General features: G+C 28.4%; 3 protein-coding genes across 6 annotated transcripts; 2 read left to right on the top strand and 1 right to left on the bottom strand.

Annotated features, from left to right (window-relative positions):
* Window positions 1-630: 630 nt before the first annotated feature.
* Rcd1 (Reduction in Cnn dots 1) lies at window positions 631-9,947 on the bottom strand. Of its 2 annotated transcripts, none has more exons than XM_035873542.2 (8): window positions 9,170-9,947; window positions 6,249-6,617; window positions 5,603-6,176; window positions 5,088-5,369; window positions 4,300-4,989; window positions 3,865-4,222; window positions 3,558-3,746; window positions 631-2,342 (listed from the first exon to the last, which is right to left on the bottom strand). In XM_035873542.2, exons 2-8 carry the CDS (start codon window positions 6,494-6,496, stop codon window positions 1,240-1,242), a joined length of 3,444 nt encoding a protein of 1,147 aa, XP_035729435.2. In that variant the 5' UTR covers window positions 6,497-6,617; window positions 9,170-9,947; the 3' UTR covers window positions 631-1,239. The 2 variants fall into 2 exon arrangements, with proteins under 2 accessions (XP_035729435.2, XP_035729434.2); XM_035873541.2 differs by lacking the exon at window positions 9,170-9,947 and adding an exon at window positions 6,838-7,193.
* LOC118444848 (phospholipid phosphatase 5) lies at window positions 7,394-9,118 on the top strand. The gene is made up of 6 exons (XM_035873546.2): window positions 7,394-7,703; window positions 7,929-8,034; window positions 8,117-8,264; window positions 8,378-8,506; window positions 8,579-8,749; window positions 8,805-9,118. Exons 1-6 carry the CDS (start codon window positions 7,615-7,617, stop codon window positions 8,972-8,974), a joined length of 813 nt encoding a protein of 270 aa, XP_035729439.1. The 5' UTR covers window positions 7,394-7,614; the 3' UTR covers window positions 8,975-9,118.
* A 184-nt stretch (window positions 9,948-10,131) lies between the features above and the next one.
* On the top strand, window positions 10,132-18,870 carry slmb (beta-transducin repeat containing E3 ubiquitin protein ligase slmb). 3 transcript variants are annotated; one of them, XM_035873543.2, is made up of 9 exons: window positions 10,132-10,267; window positions 15,761-15,995; window positions 16,120-16,306; window positions 16,439-16,895; window positions 16,982-17,355; window positions 17,481-17,559; window positions 17,643-17,826; window positions 17,919-17,966; window positions 18,210-18,870. In XM_035873543.2, the coding sequence occupies exons 1-8, from the start codon at window positions 10,223-10,225 to the stop codon at window positions 17,927-17,929; spliced, it is 1,572 nt and encodes a 523-aa protein (XP_035729436.1). In that variant the 5' UTR covers window positions 10,132-10,222; the 3' UTR covers window positions 17,930-17,966; window positions 18,210-18,870. The 3 variants fall into 3 exon arrangements, with proteins under 3 accessions (XP_035729436.1, XP_035729437.1, XP_035729438.1); XM_035873544.2 differs by having other exon boundaries at window positions 10,203-10,344; XM_035873545.2 differs by having other exon boundaries at window positions 10,233-10,340.
* The last annotated feature ends 2,848 nt before the right edge of the window (window positions 18,871-21,718 follow it).

Here is a 21,718-nt window from a genome sequence, read left to right as displayed (position 1 = left end):
ATATTTATTAATAAATTTTATAACACTTACTTTATTTTACACAAAATAATTTATTTAATATTATTATATTTTAATAAAACCAAGTCATAAAACACACACCTGAATTTTATTAAATATACTACATATAAAAAAACGATGAAAATATATAATTATAATGAACAGATCTTTAACTTAAATTATTTCATATTGAATATAAGAAACAAAAAAACATAAGAATGTAGAGATATATAAGAACACATAATAATTTGTATGACATTGATTCAATTTTCAGTATAAATGTGTACAATATGTTAAGTTGTATACAAATACAATAATATATTGTATAAACGTCACAGGAAACAACTTTGCATAACCATAATTATAATAAGACTAGATAAAATAATGGTTCATAGTAACTTTGAGATAATATATAAGTGCGTTGAAAAACTTTATAAGTCAAGAACTATACATAAATGTTGTATGAAATAAAATAACACATAAATGATGATAAAAAATTATTTTTATAAGTTAATAAATAATTGTGAAAGATATTTATTATGGAATTTCTAAGAAAATAGTTTTGTGTTTTTTAAATATCACCAGTGGAAATAGTATAATTACTTTACGGTGAAGCCTATTAGTTTGTACATTTTATAATCTACATTGTAAATAATTCTAAGATCAAAAATATTCTTTGAGAAGAAAATAATTCTACTTTGTATACAAGAACACAATAAAAATTGATATTCAAACAAATAATATATATTTAAACTTTGATATATCAGTCAATATATAAATAGAAAAAATTAAATTATTTATAATGATAATCTTTTCTATCACTGCAGTAAAAGCTTTGATATCGATTTCAAGTATACATCTTTTTTGTCTTTTTTAAATATTAACTGCATGTTTGTTCAATATAATTGCATGTGTATAGCATTAATATTTTTGCTTTAAACAATAAGATATATCACATTCTTTTAATATAACTAGCATAAAAATAATCACGCAAAATTTGCTGTAATGTCTGTTTTAGTCTGTTCAGTGTACATATTTACAAGTAAAAAATGAATGAATTTTTTAATGCAATAGTAATTAGTTAAACTATATATATATTCTTATTTATTTATTCAATATCCACTGAAATGTATATCTCTTATTAGCATTTTTTTGAGGCAGGCATTTGTTTTATTAACATACTTTAAAGACAGCAATAATCTTCTTAAAGTACATAACAATATGAAGATATACTAAGGTACCTTATGTTTCCAGTCCTGTAATGCTATTAAATGTAGCATGTTCGGTATGTTCTTTATTTTCAAATTTTACTTCACGTTCATTCGAAGTTTCTCTTTCATTGCATTTAGTCGGAGATGTGAGATCGATTTCAGGTATTGTAACGTATTTCCTCTCTATAATATTTGTTTTTATTGCATCTTCAATTTCAATTACATCATTAGAACTATTTTCTTGATATTTTATTTGAGGTGGAGCATATTTATGATCATTTTTTTCAAAAATACATACTTTTGGTTTATTTAATCTCTGAGAAGTTTTCGACAGTAGAACTTGTTCATTTTTATCAACTTGAGAAGATTGTGTATTATTTCTTTTTGCTAAAATAATTTTAGTGTACTTAATAGTAGGTTGATTCGAACGGCTCTGTGCAGGTAATCCAAGTCTACTTTTTGTCTTTATTACTGAACTTTGTGATTGCGTTTGTAATATTACGTGGTTCATATTTTGCACAGGAACATTGGGACATATAATAGTTTGTGTCGTAGGAGTTACAAATTTATTAGAAGTATGTTGAAGTTTGTCGTGCTTGTTACTTATAAGAACAACTTTTGTAGTATTACTAAATTTTGGTACATATTTTTCTTTAGAATCTGCAGCTTGAGATGTGTATACTTTCTCAACATTATTTAAACTATCATCATCTTTTGCAAATATTATTGGTATGTCTAATATATTTCCCAAATCATCATCTATATCATTAACAATATTTTTCTTTAGTGCTGTTTGTGATCTTCCTTTCTGGATTCTTTGTAAGTTATTTGTATTTAGTGTAATTTTTGGCATTGTTTTTGTAACATTATGAGACAATTTCAATTGGTTAGACATAGCTACATTATTTCCAGTTTTATGAAAAGTGAATGGAACTGTTACAGATGAAGATGTAGTTCTGGTACTTTGGATATTTTCATTAATTGCTGTAGTATTTCCAGCTATTGTACTTATAGAATCTTTGTTCGTAGAAACTGTTTGTGATGATAACTGTGAGATCTTAGGTATGTCCCATATATGAGTAGGATTAAGTGCCACATGTTGAGAACTATTGGAGGGTTCTCTGTTTTCCATTGCTATAAAATACAGACGTAGCTTTTAGGTATTATATTGTAAAACATTCAAATATATGTATATATAGACACACACACATACGATTTCAGTAAATTATGTGATTTTATTATTAAAGAAACACTAAGAGGATTTCACTTTTTTAGGCACGACCGTAACGTGAGAATTATATTTTGAAATAATATAAAAATAAAATGGTACAATACATTATTTACTTAAATTTTACTATTAATATATTAAAATTAATTTTACTTATAAAATAAAGTAGTATGAATTTTGAACATTGCCATTCATTGTTATCCATACTTACAATGACTTATTCCATTTTTGCACTAATAAATTAAAATTTTATTATTAATAAGATATGAATTGTTCTATTCATCTTGTATATCGTAGAGGATTGGGACAGGTATCAAACAAATCCAAATTATGTGAAAAAATATTTATTTAACATAAAATAAAAATTAGCATATATTTACAATGCAATTCTTTGAATGCATTTTATGAAAATTTCATAAATAACTTTACAATTATAAAAGAATATAAATACATACAAAAGTATGTTTGTATAAGTATTTACGGTTTGCTAATAGATAAAAAATCCCCTTAGTTTTTCTTACATAATAGATTATAATATTTTACAAAGAATACCCAGAGATTTTATGTACACATGTTAATTACACTCTGAAAAAAAGTACAAATGCATGATATTTTAAAGAAAAATTACTAATGAAATTACAATTTAAAACCAATAATATCTTATATATTGATGTGTGTATGTTATATAATATTGTTGTAGAGTTTGATAAAAATATAACAAATATATATTATTAAAATTCTCTTGTTAACAAAATTTTCAATTTATTTCCTCATAAATTCAAAAAAACTTTTAAAGATTTTCTAAATACTACGTAACACCATTAAAATTTATACAGTAATTTATAATAAATGGAATAGATTTGCCTTTATAAACCACAAATGTACTAAAAAAAAAAAAAAAAGAAATAAAAAAGAAATAAAGGACAAGAAAGAATAATTATATTATATTGTTAAAAATATCATAGAATAATTAACTTTATTACAAAATAAAACACATTTTCAGATAATAAATAAAATAACTTCCAATATTTTAATTTAACTAATCAATTGATACTATAGGAAAATAAATAAATTTTATGATCATTGTAAATTTCTTATTAATTGATTAGATAATATTTTACCTTTTGTAACAGTTGAAGTGGTAGCTGCTGTGTTAGTTGTCGAAGAGATGTTAGGTGTTAACAATATACTTGAACTTAAAGATATACGGGAAGAAGGAGAACCATTTATTGTTGCAGTAGAACTTTTTCCATTGTGTAACAATGTCGACAATGCTCCGTTTATTTCTCCATTCGTAGATTTACTATGTCCTATGCATAAAGACCAATTATTGAACAAAATACGTTTGTATAATTATTATACTATTAATGAATTTAATCTCTGAATTAAATGGAGAAAATGGATTTGAAAAGAGATATATTTTTATACCTGCAGCATTTAAAGGATTTATTCTTGACTGATTTCCTGTTGTCAAAACATTAATCAGTTTTGTATCACCATTTTTATCGATGATATTAGTGTGCCTATAATTGCTTGATATTACTTTTGAAAAAGTTTTATTTGTCGAAACAATAGCTTTCATTTTAGGAACATTCTGAAGTGGTATATTCGATGATATAATTTTAGGAATTTTATTTGATGCAATTGAAGATTTGGATGTATTAATTGTCTTAACTGTATTAGTTTGATCAACAGATGAACCTAAACGTATTGGTCCAATTGGTGCTAGACTTGCTAAAGAACCAATGTTTAAAGTTATACCACCACTTGTTGAATTTGTAATTTTCTACAAAAGACAAAATTGTATAATTATACGTATGCAAAATTTGGCAAAATTAAATGTTATTATAGAATTATTATTACTTGTGCAGGTACTCTAGAAGTTATCAAATGTTCTACAAATTGTGCTTTTGGATTACTAATAACTCGCGATTTACGTCTTATTGTTGAACTTTGATTAATATGTTGACCAGTCACTGTGACTAGAGTTGGTTGTGTACTAAAAGATCCAGCTCTTGTAACTTGAGCTAAAGATGTACTAGATCCAACAGATACTGTAGAAACTGGTGTATTTGGTCGAGATATTTTTAAAGTAGGAGAATTTGGTTCGCTCTCAACAGAGCTACTGGTTGAATTTCTTCTTTTACGACTTTCCTTTTTGTTGTTTTTGTTTTCACAATTTGTTACTGATATAGATCTCAAAGGTAAAGGATGTGGCTGCAAAAGAATACTTCCCACAAAATCACCTATTTCTTCTAAAATACATCTATCTACCATGCTTTGTGTAATACCCTCTGATATTTTCTTAGCAGTCGATATTCGTAGATAATCATCTGCAGTTCCAATCACTACCAAACTTGTTTCAACTAACATTTTTTCACGAAGATCTTCTAAATCATCAGGTCTTACTAAAGAAGCATTTTGTCCTATAATAAACATAACAGGGCAACGAATATCTAGTAACGTATCATCGGGTGAACCTCGTTTTCCTTCGACAGTAGAAAAAGGAAAACCAAGGCAAATTACTGCAGTTACATGTTCCATTTGTGCCACCTATAAATTAAATAAATTTGTAGACAAAATAAGTACCTTACTTTACATTTTAATTATTTTACAGATAAGTTAATAATTTATATAGAAAATAATTATACCTGACAAGCCAAAGCTGCTCCAGTATTGAAACCAACAAGAATTATTGGTCTGCCAGGACAATCACTTTTAATATCCTGTATTTTAGCTCGCATAGCTTGAATTAGTTGATCAATGCATACCATCATCGTCATTCTGTTAGCTGCTAATCCTATATGTGTATGCACATTAACAACCATTCCTAATGCTCCTAACTGTGTAATCCATTTATGTTGACGAGAAGAAATACTGGACCCAATACTGGATGGAGCTATTATTAAAATGGGATTTCCTGGGAGTTTCTTCTGTAATAAAACATATTGGTATATTATCATAAAATATTTTCTACGTGATTAACACATTCGCTGCGTCTCCAAAATCAAATACCTTCGCTAGGTGTAGTTTATATTTTTTTTTATTCATTTGATATAGATGATAACGCCAAACGGCGTCACACGTACCATAGCAACGTAAATAATTTCGCCATCCGCAGCGAATGTCTTAAAGTAATATGATATAATTATCATAGTATATTTACAAGCCTGTTATTGTTTAATGTAGGAGCAATTGGATCCCACGTTCGTTTTAACAGAGAACCTAGAGTTTCCCATGTTATTGAACCATTTTTTGCATTAATATTTGGTTGTACTGTTATCATTTTATCCACAAGTTGTGGAATTTTTAATCTCAATGTTTGTAAGATGTCAAGATAAATAGCTAAGTACTCTTGAGAAAGATGATCAAATAATAAACCATGTAACCATTGAGTTAATCTCCAATCCCAACCAGCTGATGCTAAAGTTTCTCTAAATCGTCTTGCTGTAGTATTTATTGATGTACGACGAAAAATTGGCTCTACTATAGCATTTGACTTTGCTAATCTTGCAAGACGCTCAGAGTTCAATATTCTAATGACTTTAGTAAATATTCGACTTTGTAAAGATGTCCACATCGACTTGTCTATTTTTTCTTCCCAGTCATCATTATCATCTGGTCTTGCAAAATTTGCTAATCGCTGGAATTCATCCATAACATGTCGCGTTCTTGTTAAATCTAAAGGTGGAACTTGCTGCTCATCATCAGTTTTCTCTACATCAATCTCTTCATCTTGTCTACAAGTTAAATAAGAAATAATTTTTTTTACTTGGACAATTAAATATTAATTTAATTAAATATTAACTTACATAACTGAATTAATTTTTGGAAAAAATAATTTTTTTATTGGTTTAACATAAATATTTTCTGGTTTCCAATTCCATGGACGAGCATAAGAATGATCTTTAAGTATCACATCAACCTCCATTTCATTGATACCAGCAAGTTGATGCAGATATGTTGTAAATTTATTAGAATTATCTTCCACTGTATCTCCTATCGTACTTGGTAGCTCATAGCTACCTAGTGAAGTAGAAGAAAGCAATCCAGATGACATTTTTACTATGTCATAAACAAATAATATGAATATGAATATAGGAGATCTTCATAATCTTAAACAGTTCCTTTGACAAATTTTCTTTTACATAAATAATTTGTTTAGATTCTCTTTTCTTTATCTAAAATCCAAAAGAAAAATATCAATTATAATACAGGCTGCGAACATTTTGATTACTACAAAATTAATATCTCTTTCATTTGACTAATATAATAAATATTAGAATAAACAATTAATCAAAGATTGAAAATATTGAATCAAAAATATATATCATCATATATAATATTGGACATCGCATAAACACGATTAGAGTCAAAAGCTATATTGGTATGTATACTTACTAAAATAAATATATTGTTCAATATATTAACATTCCTTCTATGAGATGTTATGTATAAACTGAAGATTTTTTAATCAATTCAACATATTTTATCATAGTAAAAGTAAAAGATTTATGACCTCGATTTTGAAGAACAGGAAAAAATCAGCTCAGTTACAATGGCTATCCGTTTATGTGCATTTGCATATATAAGACTAGACATAGTTCTTTTTAGATTCTCATTCTCTTTCACATATATTTTCATTAAAATGTTATTACAATTTAGAACGAATTGAAATATAATTTAGAAAAGTAATTAAATTTTTCATTAATACTTTATTTCTATTATGTTAAATCAAAGTAATTATTATAGATTTGCTGTATATTATCATTTTCTATACGGTCATTAATATTTTTTTATTTAGGCCAATTAGAAAATTGACATTATAATAATTCGTCCAATAGAAATGATATTTTGCACGAACCATTCAACCAATTAAAATGCCGTTCTTGTAATTTACAGTTGCAAAAGAATATGTAATAAAATAACTTTAACACAGTTGGTACACAATCCGTTTACTAAGGTTACCAGCCATGATTGACACTTATCATGGCGTGTCGATTTCTTGTTTTTAAGTCTTTAAAGCACAACAATGTGTGCACTATTAACCGTAATGTATTATTTGTATTAAAATTCTGGTAGTATTTGTATTTATTATATATTATGTTATCTATACGGTTTATACGTGAAAGATGTTAAACAGATAATTGATACAATCTATTAAAGTTTGTAGTTAAGATGCTTATTGTACGTCTTTTCGGCATAGAATTTTCAGCGAGATTTTGCTTTGACGTTTTGTTACGAATCATTCTGGCATTATTGTTTCTGTGAGTATATATTTAGTTTAAAAAAATTATACACTGTATAAATATATTTTTCGAATTTGCATAGATATAATATATTGTATTTTGATAAAATGCTTTGCAGTAGTATTATATTGTGAGTTACTTTTAAATTGATAAAATTTTTTGTATACAAATAAATTATATAATTAAATATAATATTTTTACTATTGTTTACATATAGTAATTCTATTATTATTTAAATTATAGAAAATTGGAACAAGCAGAGCCATTTACTAGAAAAATACATGAAGATGAATTATGGTTATATAAAAATCCACAAACAGATTCCTATGTTCCAACTACAGTATTATGGGTATTCTTCTAATTATTATTTCTTAAATTAGTACATACATGACATTGAAATATATAATGATACATATTTTGTAATTTTTCAGCCTCTTGTATTCTTGATGCCAGTTGTTGTGATATTATTTTCATTTATAATCAATAAGGATAAGATTGATTTTTCTCAAGCTTTGTTATGTGTAACGTTAGCTTTGGGATTTAATGGTTTAATTACAGATATTATAAAGCTTATAGTTGGTAAGCATTAGAAATTTTTATTAACAGTTAATTTATTTTATGATTTAGTACTTGTGTATTAGTATATTTATCTCGAATAGATATCTTAATATATATCTATTTTTTACTGTTAGGACGACCAAGGCCAGATTTCTTTTGGCGGTGTTTTCCAGATGGGCAAATGAATTCTGAATTTAAATGTACAGGAAATCCAATTACTATTAGAGATGGAAAAAAATCATTCCCAAGTGGACATTCCTCGTGTATGTATCTAATATTTTTATATGCATGTAATTACATAGAAGTTTACATATATCAATGTATTCTATTTTTAGTTGCGTTCGCAAGCTTTGGCTTTGTGGCACTATATTTAGCAGGAAAACTTCACACATTTAGCTTAACAGGCAAAGCTCAATCTTGGAAGCTGTGTTCATTTATTCTTCCAATTTGTATTGCTCTTATTATTGCATTAAGTCGTACTTGTGATTATCATCATCATTGGCAAGGTAAATTTATATACTAAGAAATATTACAATAAATATTTACTATTTATTATTTTAGATATTGTGGCTGGTGGACTTATAGGATCTTGCTTAACATACATATGTTATAGACATTACTATCCACCATTAGATTCTCAAATGTGTCATAAACCATATGCAGCATTCACTATGCAATTGCAACTAGAGAATACCAAAAATAACAAAAATGAACAAATCAAATGGATATAATATAAACAATTTAACATTGATTGTTACCATTTAATGAAAGAACAATGTAATAAGTTAAATACTTTAATCCTATAAATTGTTTCCAATCCTTTATAAATAAGAACCCTCTATGAATAATAAGATAACCTATGAAAAAACATCCGATGAATGATCTATCATTTTGTTTACTTTATGATCGATTACTATCATACATACGATTGGTTGATCCTACATCCAATTGGCATTGCATCTGGTAGAGTTCAAAATCTAGACAATGACGTTAGTCAATGTTCACACTGAAATACGCGATAGCACATAAAAAAAAATATTTTATCATTGTTCTCTTGGTCATGCGCAACGAGTTGTCGCAAGTGGAAGCCATTTTGAAAGGCATGTGATAGTGGCGCCACTAAATGAAAATTATACGGTTATAGGACAGTTCACGGCATATCTTTGTTTTTATCTCTTTCTTCTCTGTCTCTAGATTCGCTGTTCCCACTCTACTGTTCAGCACTTCTGGTGCTGTGCACGTCGATAACATCAGTCATTCGCATACGCTCTGATCTGCCTAAAATATACGCGCGATCTCAAACTTCAGTAAAAGAAAGATAGATGAAGGAGGGAGTTACTCTTGTAAAGGCGTTAGTATAGAGAAAGAGGGGTGGGGGTGAAGTAGACTGGCGTCGAATCGTATCGTGCGGCCGTTCGCCCTGCCTACGCGACGACGGCGACTCCCGTGGCGTTTCTCTTTCCACCCCCCCCTTATATGTATCGTCGTATCAACTCGGAATATCATCGTACACGGGGTGCTTTTTTAAAGCTTGTCGTGACGCGTAGTCCCTTGTGTGTATATTTTACTACACGGTGATATTTTTCTTCGGATATTAGTAAAATGTTGTCTTGAGTTAGCTGTATATGGCGAGGGAACGCGAATGTCGTCGTTGATCGTGTTGAAGCAAAGGTAGCGACGACAACGACAACGCCAGCGCCGGAGACAGCAGTATCGAATCGCTCGATTCGTATCGCTTGAGTTTCCTTTCAATCATTTATATTTGTTCACTCGCCCGTTCGTTCGTTCGTTCGTCGTTCGTTCGATCATTCATTCGTTCGTTTATTCGTTCGTACGTTCGTTCGTTCGTTCGTTCGTTCGTTCGTTCTCTTGTAGCACTTCCGCGTGCTTTTACTCGGATCGATCCCTTTTTAAATTCGGAACGACGTCGTTTACGGAGGTGCGACCGGTGCGTGGTGCGTGTAAAACGTGATCTCAACATGGAAACGGATAAGATCATCGACGACGAAAATACAAATCTTCAGGTGCGCAGTGTATCACTATTTTTCACCCGAAACCCACCGCCATCTTATGTTTCCTTGTGACGAAAGGAGCTGAGTGCGTTAGTATATATATACACACCCTATCTATGTATGTGTGCGGACGATGAGAAAGAGAGAGAGAGAGAAAGAGAGAAAGAGATAGAACGAACGAAAAGTATATAAATGTGAGAACGTGAGAACAAAAAATGAAGGCAGGAAGAAGGATATCGTGATTTTTCATTTGCGAAATACGGGCTCGTGTTTATTGCACGTGCTTTTTCATATAACACTTGGAATTATTCGGAAACGTCGAACTTTCAATAAATCCATAACTACGAAAGTCAAAATGAGGTTAAACGTCGTTTAAAGTATTATCTTCCCTTTTTCTCTCCTAACATTCGTACGGGAACTTTGAGAAATGGTCAGTGTATATCATTCACAGGGGTTATTTGGTACTCATATATATATATATATATATATATATATATATGAGTCACGTGATTGATTAAGCTACATTTATCAAAAGTCGGAAAAAGAACATTTAATCGTTTATCGATATATATATCATTATGGTGTTATGTCAACGTTGGAATATTTTTTATGGACTGATACGATCAATAATCTCTCTCTCTCTCTTCTCTCTCTCTCCTCTCTCTCTCTCTCCTTTCCTCTCTCTCTCTCTCTCTCTCTCTCTCTCTCTCTCTCTCTCTCTCTCCCTCTCCCTCTCTTCGTCGAACTTCATCCCATTGGTTTATTTTATATAACTTCGTTTCTTTTATATTGTTTATTCTAATTATTAGTGCTACAGTTCTGAAATGGGGAAAGCTATTGTCCAATATTTATTATTTATCTTTATCGATCATTATGAATTATGCTTTATTTTATATTTTTCTAATAAGACCTACGATACGGATTAATTCGATATTTTCTTATCATGTTTATCTTTATGAATAGAAATATATCTGTTGAAAATAAATAAGTACAAACTGTATATCCAACAGAGAAATAAATTATTTTCAAATTATTTATTCCAAATATTTTGTTTACTAACAATCAAATGTGTTCCACATTTTAAACGTTGAATTTTTTTTTCACGGTACTCCAGTTTATATTTCTTTATAGCTTTAGTATTTTATTTGTCATATTGCATAATCAATTGCAATAGTAAATTAATTTGTGCTTCTGTACGCGCATCTTGGCGGGAACACACAAATCGTTATAATCCTCTTTGGGAAATTAAATCGATATAAAATGCCTAGCAAATCTCTATCTCGATGGTTTTGTTCATTTTTATTATTTGTATAATTAAAGTTCGAGATTTTTTTTTTCGTAGATATACACGCTTTGTAAATCAGTAAACAATACAACCAATCAAACGGAAGTTTTTTTAAATATTTGAAATAGTAACTTTGATGAATTGAAATTTTGACACGTAAATGAATAATTCGTATATAAGTGAGATAATTCTTTTTGCCTTATTTCTCTCTTTTTCTTTCTTTTTCCTCCTTTCTCTCTCTCTCTCTCTCTCTCTCTCTCTCTCTCTCTCTCTCTCTCTCTCTCTCTCTCTCTCTCTCTCTCTCTCTCTCTTCCCCTCTCTGTTTTTATCTTCCACAGTGATTTCTCGAATCTGTGAATAACTTACACACTACATAATCAATGTTTCAGCTTCCTCTTTGTGTCATATTATTTCTCCTTCGTCACATTTTCCCTTATAATATTTAATACCGTAACTTTTCAATGCCTTTTTTCCTCATTCTTACTGTTTTTTATTATTATTATTATTATTATTATTTTGTTTTTTTTTTTTTTCTTTTTTACCTTCACATTATGAACGAACTATCTTCGAATATATCCGATAATTGGAACTTTTAAAGGGATATTGTATATCAGCCATTAAAGGCTATATAAAATGATATATTGACATTTCTTTATACATCAATGAAATCTGATGAAATTCGATATTTATTTCGTCACGAAAATATAATTTTTGCTTCGTTATGAATAAAATTAAAAAAGAATGACATTTCATTTTTTCAGAAACGATACTTTTTCTTTTCGCACCATGAAAATGTAACTTTTTCGTCCCGATGAATAAAATTATAGAAGAAAAATATTTAACACTTTTTATATTTAGAAATGAACGCAATGATTTCGTCATAATTCATTTAAATAAAAAAAATAAGTGCGCTAATCAAAAGTATCATATATACATATAAAAGAAATGATACATTATTTCGTTAGCGTAGTTGATTTTGATTAGTCGGAATTATTTCCTTTTTTTTTTTTATTTTTTATAAATTCACTAAAAAGTTTAAAGGAGCAGATTTAAAACTTCGATATAATTGATCTTATTTGATGAAATATTATTGTGGTCAAATGTGTTAGAAATAAAATAAAAATACACAAATGAAACAAATCGCAGTTAATTCCAAAAAATGATTCCAACTGTAGATTAATTCGTAATTAACTTGATTTATCCAATTGTGCTATAATTTGCTCAATTAATACCGCGAATTTTAATTTCCCAATTTATCTGCTCCTTCGTATACAAAGTATGAGCGTATGCGCGATAAAAAAAAATGGCCACAATTGAAATACAATAAAATTCTCCTATTATTCGTAAAAAAAAAAAAAAAAAAAAAAAAAAAAAAAAAAAAAAAAAACTAATAATATTTAAATCACGGTGTATTCTCATAGTATTTTTTTTGTTTTGTTTAGATTGCATAACTGACCCATCCGAAATATAACGGATAAGCAATAAAGGAAATAATCGCGCATATTGGTTCCTCTAAGTAGGACATAGCGTATATATATATATATATATATGTATGTATGTATGTATGTATATGTATGTATGTTGTCTCATGCCTATTATATACGTATATTGTTTTGTGAGGCGGTGCTTCAGAATTCTTGCAAAGGTGCGCGCGAAGACAAAAGAGCCGAGGAACGTGTAGATTCGACACGAGTTCGCAGTACCGTTAGCTTGGGAGCACTTGTAGCATTTTCAGGCAATTGAGAGCTCTACGCTCGTCTGTAGCTAGACCTTCTTCTTTATTATTATGGTAGACACAGACCGCCCGGCAGCATCAACTTAGAAACGATCAACATGAACGATATAATTGAGGAAATAATGCAAATATTTTTTCTTGAGTTTTATTCGTTCAAATTCGTTTAATATAGATAGATATGCGACGATATATATGGTATGGGTATATGAATAATAAAGATTTATCAATTATTGTCCTGTCGTTGAAAATTCATAATTTAGATTATTTTTGTTAAATTATTTGAAAATAAAGATAAATAAGTTGGAATTACAAAGCATCAATATTTGTTGTTATTTATTGAATCAGTATTTTTAATATACTAATATCTTGATGATTTGATGATCAGTATTTATAATATACTAATGTAACCCTAACACTTAAGCATTTATACTGACCTATATATATATATTGGTCATTTATTTTACAAAATGCTTTTATTGATAAATGATAAAAATTCTGAAGAAATAAATAAAAGTGATTTTGTAAATCTTTATTTGTTTGAAATAAGTGCAAAAATTAACAAAGATTTAATGCTATGATTTTTCTGTTATTGAATGTTCGTTTATTTTTATTAGCTTTTTTGTTAGGGCGAAATTGCTCAACATGTAACTGTAATCATTATGCAAATTATTGATTTTTTATACAAGTTATATTAAATTAATATAGAACGAATCATAAGTGAATAATGTCAACATAACGAACGGTTGATTGCCATGAAGATGTCAAGATATATACTACGTTCACCTAGAGTTCTTAATTCATAGAGAATTTTATCAGCTGACTATAGTAACCTTTAGTAAGAAAAGGATTAAACAAAAATATTCGAAAGTTTGTATATTCGAAATTTATGTATATTTATTTGAAAATTTAGCTAATAATTAATAGATAATTTTTCTGTTGTTAAAAATTTATTTTTTTAATTTATTTTCTTAAACAATTCAATAGTAAAGATTAATTTGGAATTACGAAGCATTAATACTATTATATATGATGATTATTTTTCATAATCCACCAATCAGATTATACGCAAAGTAAACGTGCAAGGCGCGGGAAGGTAGTATGATTTTTAAAAGGTCGACGATCCCTCGTGCACTTTCATACATACGACCTGCTGACCTAACGTGATTTCAAATCGATACTTATATTATTTGACGAGAAAGATTCTTATATTTTTTACCTGTTATATTTTTTTCTTCTTTTTTCTTTTTCTTTTTTAACATTATTTATCAATGATCTCCTAGTATCAAAGGAATGGATAATTATCCATAATTAAATCATTTCGAATATTTCTTTTTTCTATACTTTGTGCATTAATTTTACTATGATTGTATTAATACTTAATATTATTGCACGAATATATATTATTCATTAAAAATATACATTAATGATTCACACATTACTGATGTATTGAAATCCGTATCAACTAAAGAGATAAGATTTAGACTTATAGATAATGAAAGTTGACGAAAGTCAATTCTACTTATCGCAAAGAAAGAAAAAGAAATATGTCATATTTATGGCTTAAGTAAATATGAAACGGTGCTGTATGTTTCTCGTAAGTACAAAAGGTTTTATATATGTGAGTGCGCGTGTATGTGCGGTGAAAGTATGGATGAAACAGTTGAGTTTCTCAGTGTGCCGTGCTGCACAAGCTATTCTTTGTGTAACTTAGCCTTTATTTTATTTCTTCTCAATATTCTTATGCAAAAAAAAAATAAATTTTATTTTTATGATGTTATATAAATATGAATTTATTTGTACTTTTTTTTATTATTATTCATTGTTTGACCGTTAATCGAATATTACGTCTTGGGAAATAAATAGAATTAATATTATTAATGCGAACGTCGAGGTTGTTTCTCTCATCTATTTTAGATATACGCGTTATCGGGAACTCTGCTATAATAATTGTTTATTCGCGCAATAATATTATCTCACTGACTTGTGATCAATATATTTGCATTTTCCGTTCGTTGTACTTTATTGTATTATTAGACGATCGACGATATTTTTCTTTCACGATTTTTATGATTTATGTGCATTTATATGTGTACGTATTATTTGAATTTTTCAATACGCTTGGATGATAATGTGAAAGGTAAAAAATTGTTGTCAAGGTAAATTGTTGGCAACGTGAGGAACGCGTTTTTATTAAAACAATTTTTAATATAATAATAATAAAAATATCATCTTAAATACTCTTTAATAAATACGATTTTACATATCAATTAGCGATTTTACAACGTATGTATATTAACTTAATCTCTTATATAAATATATATGCGACAATGTGATAAGTATGTTTCTCTCAACGAATCACAAGCAAGTCTTTTGAAAATATAAACGAGTTTGTGTACAAAAAAATATTATTTAATTGTCAATTTTGAATATTTATTTCGGAATTATTTTGTTAATTTTCATTCTTTATGTATATTTGTGATTACAGTTTCCAATGACGATTCTCTATGATCCCACTCGTAAGAAAGAACCTTCTATGGGTGTATCGCCACAGTATGGGCAAGAAAGAGAAATTTGTATGAAATTATTTGAGAAGTGGAGTGAACCAGAACAAGTTCACTTTGTTGAACAATTATTAGCACGTATGTGTCATTATCAACATGGACACATCAATGCGTATCTGAAGCCAATGCTTCAAAGAGATTTTATTTCTCTTTTACCAAGTATGTATACTTTATTTATTGAGCTGTTGTATCTAATATTAATATATATATATATATATATATATATATATATATATATATATTTGTTGCGATCTCTATGAAATGATTGAAATACTTTAATCAGAAAAAGGATTAGATCATGTGGCAGAGAGTATTCTTTCATATTTGGACGCCGAATCATTGACAGCTGCAGAATTAGTTTGCAAAGAATGGTATAGAGTTATCAGCGAAGGAATGCTTTGGAAGAAATTAATTGAACGTAAAGTCAGGACGGATTCGGTTTGGAGAGGCCTAGCAGAAAGGAGAGGATGGTGAATATTTCCTTATTAAGAACTATGAAATGTATCAGCCACTTTTCAAAGAAGTAGAGTATGCATGTTGATAGTTTATTATTTTTAAACAATTATGATATTAACATATACTTTCCTTTTTTTTTCCCATAGGATACAATATCTGTTTAAACCTCGACCAGGAGAGAGTCATCCGAATCATAACTTTTACAGAAATCTTTATCCCAAGATTGTTAAAGATATTGATAGTATAGATAATAATTGGAGAATGGGTAGATTTAACCTTCAAAGAATAAACTGCAGAAGTGAAAATTCAAAGGGTGTTTATTGTCTACAATATGATGACCAAAAAATAGTCTCTGGATTAAGAGATAATACGATTAAAATTTGGGACAGAAATACATTACAATGCATTAAGGTGTTGACTGGTCATACAGGTTCTGTCCTATGTTTACAATATGATGACAAAGCCATAATATCAGGCTCTTCGGATAGTACAGTAAGAGTATGGGATGCGACAACAGGTGAGATGGTTAGTACGTTGATACATCATTGCGAAGCTGTATTACATCTCAGATTTAATAATGGTATGATGGTCACTTGCTCGAAGGTTAGTATAAATGTTGTTTTCTTAATATATTTCAAAATACATATTTTTAATTAATAAATATTACATGAATATTTATTATCGTATAGGATCGTTCAATAGCAGTTTGGGATATGACATCACAGAAGGAAATTGCATTGAGAAGAGTACTTGTGGGTCATAGAGCAGCAGTGAATGTAGTTGATTTTGATGAAAAATATATCGTTTCTGCTAGTGGTGATAGGACTATTAAAGTATGGAATACGTCCACCTGCGAGTTTGTACGAACGTTAAATGGACATAAACGGGGTATAGCGTGTTTGCAATATAGGGATCGCTTAGTCGTGAGTGGCAGCAGTGACAACACTATTAGACTGTGGGACATTGAATGTGGAGCATGTTTACGTGTTTTAGAAGGTCATGAAGAACTGGTCAGATGTATACGATTTGACAGTAAACATATTGTTAGTGGAGCATATGATGGGTATGTATTATCTCTGTAATAATGATAAATTTTAATATTTTTTCTATAAATTTAATACATAGTAACAGAAAAGATTACTGACCACTCATGATGCTCACATTACGTTTGTCTCGTTTATGTTGTAGAAAAATTAAAGTATGGGATTTGGTAGCTGCATTAGATCCGCGTGCACTTGCAAACACTTTATGTCTGCGTACATTAGTGGTAAGATCTTTATAATAATTTTATTATCCTGGTATAATCAAATTCGTCTTATATATTTTTGTACGAATTTTATACGAATGTAGGAACATACTGGGCGTGTATTTCGTCTTCAATTCGACGAATTCCAAATAGTATCATCATCACATGATGACACGATACTAATTTGGGATTTCCTTAATTTTAATCCATCAAATGGATCTGTATCTAGCGGTCCAGCACCAATCAATGCTTTAGCTGCCAATCAATCTGGTACCAGATCTCCTTCTCGTATGTATAATTAGATTCAATTTTTATATGCAAATGTAAATATATTTTTATTTCTAAATATTAACATTTTTTCTTTTTGTTTTTTTTTACAGCATTTGAGTGACTCATCAACAGGAAGATTCCTTTATTGTGATATAATTGTAAGTGTACGTTTAATTGATATCATTATAATAAATTTTGTGGTCATATATATATTCATTTAGAAAATAATATTTTTGACTTATCGTCTGTCTACCTTATTTGTAAAATTTAAAAAAGAGGAAATATAATAATATAATAATTTCATAGATTTTAATGATAAATTTCTTTTAATAATTTTATACATGTTTCCTAATCTCATTTAGTAAAGAAATCTATAAAATAATAGCACTATTTTGTTTCAGACAAGTGGTTAGTGAGTGAATTGATTGTGTTCACGATAGTGTACACAAACATGAAGAATAAGTGTCCAGTGTGAACAGCGCCTAAACAGACATAAACATCCTAAAACTCTTAATCATGGACTTTGGTTTGTTATTTGCAGTGAAACGCGAAAGAAATTCCCTTGAGATAGGAGATATGTACTGACTTATATAAAAATATTAATTAATTTATATGCGCTTGAGGCACACACACTGCGTTTAGTAATGAACAGTATATTAAAACCATATAAATACATCCCATGGATTTGCCGTCTGCTATGGCCATATCTGGATTTCTTCTACGCTCTATGATACGATAGAAGTTGACCATTTTACTACTATGAAAAAGACTTGAAACACGCAACAAAATGAAAACGTTTTAGGGAGGCTGGATACACTTAATAAGATATTAGATGTATTATAGTAAATTAATGATTTTTTTATATAATTAATTTATGCTAAGAAAATTGTAAACTGTTGTCTGATCGGGATACTTATTTTGTGTGAATGTGAAAATGCAACTTCATAAAACAATTATGACAATTATCATGTTTCATCACTTTCAAAGGTAGCTAAGGTGGATCGCTATATCATGTTAAGTAGCATTGATATAAAATCAAGAATTAAATGTATAGAGAGATTATTCTTTTTTTCTTTTTTTCTGTTTTTTCTTCTTTTTTTTTGTAGATACTATTATTTAGCAATATTCATTTTACGTCAAAATGGGTAAAAGTCAACTATTTCCGCGTTGCCACATGGCAAAATGTTATTTGCATTTAAAATATTACGTTCGATATATACACAGAGAGATGTAAATATTCATGCAGACAATGTAGTATCTCTAAAACAATTGTAGTTGCTATAAAAAGTTACTGTAACTTGATTATTGATCTCGGATAGAGCATAATTTTTATGTTGTGTGTTTAATGTGTACTAATGATATTTCTTTGGATTAAACATTGAGGTTATTTTATCAATTTAAAAATTTCTCTAAAGCAGTATCGCTCTTAAATGAAATTTTATGTTTATGTCCAATGTCGAATAGATGATTTTTGTTATAATGATCAATAGAAATACAATATTGCGTATAGACATTTACATATGATCTTATTAAGCCATAAAAAGAAAATTATTTGTTTTCCAGGTTGTCATAAAATGTAATAATGTATTTTAGTATGTAATTCCACACAGCAGAGATGAGATATTTTGATCCTGTTGTAATTTTTATAATGTTCCAAAAAAATAACCGAAGCTTATTATACGTATGTAATTTCTGATATTAACTCAATACATGATTTTGGATTTTGCATCGTATATTACAAGTGTGTGTGTGTGTGTGTGTGTGTGGGTGTGCGCGTATGTATGTGTATATATATAAACACGCGCGCACACAAATATACACACACACACTCATCAAGTATTAATGAAAAATATTAAACGGATACATACGATATTTTCGCGAATAATAGCTCTTACCGTGCAAAAGTAACAGCATGTAGCCAAATTGGGTACAAAAAATTGTGATGTTAAAGCTAGGAATGATAATATGAAAAACTTTCTATATATAACCGTAAGTATATACGGGGATATGTATATACGGGGGTAACAGTGTAAAATTATACTTTTATAAGTATTTAATGCATTCAAAATTTTTGTGAAATGTAAATTGTAGAGATATTATAGAACGAAATTCTTATAAATTATTAACATATTCTTCGTGTGCACATACCCAATTATATTACAGTTTTGCTGTCTATGAATGCACATATGTAGATTTTATGAAAAACCATAAACTACGTTTTCCTGCTAAGTGGTACAAGTGTATCTTTTACTTAGATTGGGGTCTTAAACCATTCAATGAATAAAGTCATTATTATTAACTAAGAATATAAAGTCCTTTAATAAATTGTTTTCAGATGAAACTTATTAAGCAATATTATTAAGGATACTTCATATAGAGCCAAATATTTCTTAGACAATATATAAGGCATTGTAGTAGTAATATAAGGCATTACATTTTTTTTTATTTACTCTTTAAAATCATTGCACTTAGTAATATGGCTTGATCATAACTTACATATTTATAGGCAATGGAGGTAAAGATGTTGAAATATCTATAAGAAAAAACATTGTGATGCTTACTATTAATATTAACATGAAATTTCATGTATGCAGATTTAATTAAGTGAAAATGAAATGAAGGCTGTGCAAAAGCTATATTCAAAATATAATACCTACACAACTGGATGAGGCAATTTTAATAAGAAGTAGTATCCATTATTGTCATCCCTTTGGAAAAGACAAGTATTAAAACATATCAGAGATATATAAATTATAACAACAAACTTATGAAATATTTAATAAGTATTAAAATATCCTACAAAGTTAAAGAAATTTAAAAGATGGAAGAATATCTAAAAAGATAAAAAAAAATTAAATATTTAATAAAAATGTTCAACCTGTCTTCTTAAAAAAAAAAAAAAAATATAAAATTACATATAGCTTGAACTATTATTATCGATGAGATAATGATATATGTGCATAACAAGATACAAATGATTAACTATACATTTAAAGTAACAAAATTATAGTATTTACAACATATGATGTTTGTAATAATCATATTTGAAAAATGGCTATACACATTTTCTGAAAAAGTAATTTAAATGTAGCATGTCGCTATAACATTTAATACAGATTGATCTGTATTATTTGTAATTATTCTGCATGCTTAAAAAATCATGGAAAAAAAAAACAAGAAATTTATACAATTGTATAAAGTACAAGCACTGCTACAAATACTGTGCAAAATGGATTGTTTTAAATTAGAACTAGTCAACATGCTGCACGGTACAGTTCCTCTCTCGTCGATTTTTTTAAACTATTACCATTTATGTTTCGTCTTTTTGCCAAGATTTATGTGTATGTAAAATAAACGTTGATTGTGAATGGAATAGCTATACTCCTTGATATATAAGAAAATATTTTACCTTGCTGATGCTGTTTCATGTAAGGATCAAGATAATTATGAGATGGCTATTCGTTAATAAGATATATATAAAAAAAATAGAGGATATTCTTAATATAAAAAACATATTTTTCTTAGGCTATATTACTCATATTGATTTGTATATTATTACTAAAGTTTTCGTGTAATATATATTTGGATATTTATGATATTATCTACAACAATCAGAGTTGTCTGAAAAAATATGATACAAATTCATTTTATTAAGGCCCCAATCTGATGACATTTCATTAACATGAGGCTTATGCTTGCTACTTCAGAATCGTATGGAAACAGGTATGTTTTGCAATAAAACGAAATATTATTTATTCACGAACAAAAATTGATGATTTATTGATTATATATATATAATCACACACATATAATTAAAAAATTATATGTACATTATATATATATATTTTATAGGATGTTCATCACCTTTTGTTCGAAACGTGTATGACTTTAGCGACAGGTATGGACAAAA

Source organism: Vespa mandarinia, chromosome 1 (genome assembly GCF_050613455.1).
Source record: "Vespa mandarinia isolate Hongniang chromosome 1, ASM5061345v1, whole genome shotgun sequence".
In the NCBI taxonomy this organism is placed as follows: Eukaryota; Metazoa; Arthropoda; class Insecta; order Hymenoptera; family Vespidae; genus Vespa; species Vespa mandarinia.
Note: the sequence above shows the minus strand (reverse complement) of the source record. Positions and strands in the feature narration are given on the sequence as shown.